The 3125-nt window shown below is 30.2% G+C and overlaps 1 protein-coding gene and 1 long non-coding RNA gene across 2 annotated transcripts; one reads left to right on the top strand and one right to left on the bottom strand.

Annotated features, from left to right (window-relative positions):
- On the bottom strand, positions 1-824 carry LOC122637386. The gene is made up of 3 exons (XR_006329236.1): positions 514-824; positions 176-341; positions 1-50 (listed from the first exon to the last, which is right to left on the bottom strand). It is a non-coding gene; the product is annotated as an uncharacterized LOC122637386 (long non-coding RNA).
- A 674-nt stretch (positions 825-1498) lies between these two features.
- On the top strand, positions 1499-3119 carry LOC122637387 (ATPase ASNA1 homolog). The gene is made up of 5 exons (XM_043829485.1): positions 1499-1708; positions 1794-2002; positions 2338-2434; positions 2521-2671; positions 2764-3119. The coding sequence occupies exons 1-5, from the start codon at positions 1584-1586 to the stop codon at positions 3079-3081; spliced, it is 900 nt and encodes a 299-aa protein (XP_043685420.1). The 5' UTR covers positions 1499-1583; the 3' UTR covers positions 3082-3119.
- Positions 3120-3125: the final 6 nt, after the last annotated feature.

Raw genomic sequence — 3125 nt, 5'->3', positions numbered from 1 at the left:
AATTAATGACTGAAGAGATCCTGGTTGTGCCTCCTTTTTACGTTCTGCGCCTATCAATAATAATAAAAAAATATTTATACAAAAAATATTATTAGAAAATATAAGTATTTACTTTTCCATGAACATTTCGCTTTCACTTAAAAAATATCATAATTATCAGAGGTCGAAGCAGTACCACTTGTCTTAGGATGTATAACACCTGGTCTTTTAACATCAGCATTTTCCCCACGAGAACTTTTTGATCCAAGTGCAAATAAATCTGAAGGATGTTGAGCAATTTTATTCTTTGCACCCCTGCCTATACTTGTTTTTCCACGATCCATTGTAATTGTTATTACAACCTATTTTCATTGATGGAAGTACATAACATAAATTAAATTTACAGATTTAAAACTTAATACTTTTTTCACATAACATATATCATATCTTCATATCATACACCAGCGATACTACTTAATTTCACAATTTGTGAATTATATGTTTATAATAGAGTATAAAATACGGTTTCCTAACCTATACGCTGCATATGTGTTGTGTCTCGTGTGTGTGCGTCGTGCCGTGCATGCATATGCGTGTATAATTGTAAGTTTATAATTTAAATTCAGAAAATTTTTTTTAAAAATAAGAAAAAATCTCACACGAAACACGTAGATAATCCTAGAACCATACTTTTATACTTAAAGAAATCATTGTTTTATTAATTTATGTAATAAACTCTAGACACCTATTCCTGAATACTAACTTTGTAAAAAGTACAATTACTATTGTATGAAGATTCGAATAATGGTGAAATATTACCGGCAATAATAAAACGAATAGTTGCCAAAACTATATATGTGGCGTCATCTACTTTTAACGTTTCAACAACAACAAAAACATAAAACTTTTTTCACATATTTGTTTTTTAAAGTATAATATAATTATTCTGTGGTATAATAATTGAAAAAATTAAAGAAGCAATAGATATTAATAAATTCTGTAGAATTAGTAAAAAATTTCATAATGTAAACTGTCGACCAATAAAACGCAAGAGTTCAGATTTGGACAAATTTTAATGATTCATTGATTTCCATGGGTGAATGTACTCGCACTATTGATCGCATTCGTATAAAACATCTATACTATTAACTCCGTTTTTTTTATTCCTAATAGTTTCGTTAATAATTAGGAAAATCTACATTAGAAAAATCCGTCAATGTTAGGAAAAGATTGTTCATTATATTATTAAATTACACACATGCCGTCTTGTAGAATCATTGGGTCATATTTAATTGTGCTTAGTCATTAGTAAAAGTTATAAAACGGATAGCGGTGAGCATTTATTTTTATTGTTGAAAACCCCCAATCATAACTTTTCTCTATCGAATAGAGGAAGGCTTATGTCCAATGACAAATAATAATTCTAATCTCGTCTAATACATAAAAAGAGCATACATTCGTAGTTTAAAGTAACACCCGTACAATTTTTTTTTCTAGTTTCGATTCAACGAATATAATAATTGATTCGTTTAAATTCATTCATATTTTCGATTGTAATCTTACTATTTCTAAGACATTTTTTGATTAATTATAAGATTTATGATATGAACGCAAATGATAGTGAATTAATGGAGCAATACGAACCTTCTGTTAAAAATATAATTGATCAACGATCTTTACGATGGATTTTTGTCGGGGGTAAAGGTGGAGTTGGGAAAACAACATGCAGGTATTTTTGTTTTTTAAATTCTACATACGTTAATACTAGACGTTTTATTTTATCTTCTTTACGTTCATTCCTATTCTCCTTTCAGTTGTTCTCTTGCTGTTCAATTGTCAAAAGTAAGAGAGAATGTTCTTATTATTTCTACGGATCCAGCTCATAATATTTCTGATGCCTTTGATCAGAAATTTAGTAAAGTACCAGTCCAAGTTAAAGGCTTTAAAAACTTATTTGCAATGGAAATTGATCCAAATGTTGGTATCACCGAACTACCTGAGGAATACTTTGAAAACCAGGCAGGTTCGTACAAAATAATCAATACATTTCTCTCAATCTATCATGGCCGTTCTTTAACGTTGGCCATCTTGTACTTCTCCTTTGGAAAGAGAGGTACATTCGCATTTATATTGCGATTATACGTATTATAATCACAATAATATTTACATTACGGCCTATACGGCCTAATCAAGTTTTCGGAGAACTCCTTTATCTGCTGAGTTCCCCTCACCTCTCTTTCCAGGAGAGGTAATCTCGTGATGTGGAACTCTTCATAGAGGTACGCAATGTTGAAAAACATAAGAAAAATTGAATGAAAAAAAAATTGTTCTATATATTTACTAACAAGTGATTTTCAGATGGAGATGCAATGAGATTAAGTAAAAGTGTCATGCAAGAAATTGTTGGTGCATTTCCTGGTATAGATGAAGCAATGAGTTATGCTGAAGTCATGAAGTAAGTTTTCACTTGTTGCAGTCAATATTTATGGACATATTTGTCTAATGTATTTAGTCTATGTATCTGTGGATTTCAATTTTCAGATTGGTGAAAGGAATGAATTTCTCGGTAGTGGTATTTGATACTGCACCTACTGGTCATACGTTGAGATTATTGTCCTTTCCACAAGTGGTTGAAAAGGGATTAGGAAAACTGTTGCTTTTAAAAATGAAGATTGGTCCTTTTATTAGACAGGTTTGTTGAGTAATAAATGGTGCTCCATGTGATAAATATTAAAAATAGCATTTTTATATCCTAATTTAATATGTAAATATATATTATTTTAGCTTAGTTCTTTACTGGGAAATACTGATTTCAATGTGGATAGTTTTTCAAGTAAAATGGAAGACATGTTAACAATTATTCGCCAAGTCAATGAACAGTTTAGAAATCCGGAACAAACTACATTCGTTTGCGTATGCATAGCTGAATTTTTATCACTTTATGAGACAGAAAGACTTGTACAAGAATTAACGAAATGTGGTATAGACACACATAATATTATAGTGAATCAATTGCTTTTTCTGAAGGAAGGAATCGCTCCGTGTAAACTCTGTCTTGCACGACACAAATTACAGGATAAATATTTAGAACAGGTAGATTAATTATTTTATGATTAATATATGTGTGTGTGTGTGTATATATATAT

The sequence above is a fragment of the Vespula pensylvanica genome, unplaced genomic scaffold (assembly GCF_014466175.1).
Source record: "Vespula pensylvanica isolate Volc-1 unplaced genomic scaffold, ASM1446617v1 scaffold0015, whole genome shotgun sequence".
Classification (NCBI taxonomy): Eukaryota; Metazoa; Arthropoda; class Insecta; order Hymenoptera; family Vespidae; genus Vespula; species Vespula pensylvanica.
This window is presented reverse-complemented; position numbering and strand designations above follow the sequence as displayed.

Bases quoted from the DNA above. Each gene is read 5' to 3' on its own strand.
- LOC122637387 (XM_043829485.1), top strand. From the start codon at position 1,584: ATGAACGCAAATGATAGTGAATTAATGGAGCAATACGAACCTTCTGTT. The intron at 2,435-2,520 runs GTAAGTTTTCAC...TTCAATTTTCAG, and splicing joins AGTTATGCTGAAGTCATGAA to ATTGGTGAAAGGAATGAATT. The intron at 2,672-2,763 runs GTTTGTTGAGTA...ATATTATTTTAG, and splicing joins TTGGTCCTTTTATTAGACAG to CTTAGTTCTTTACTGGGAAA.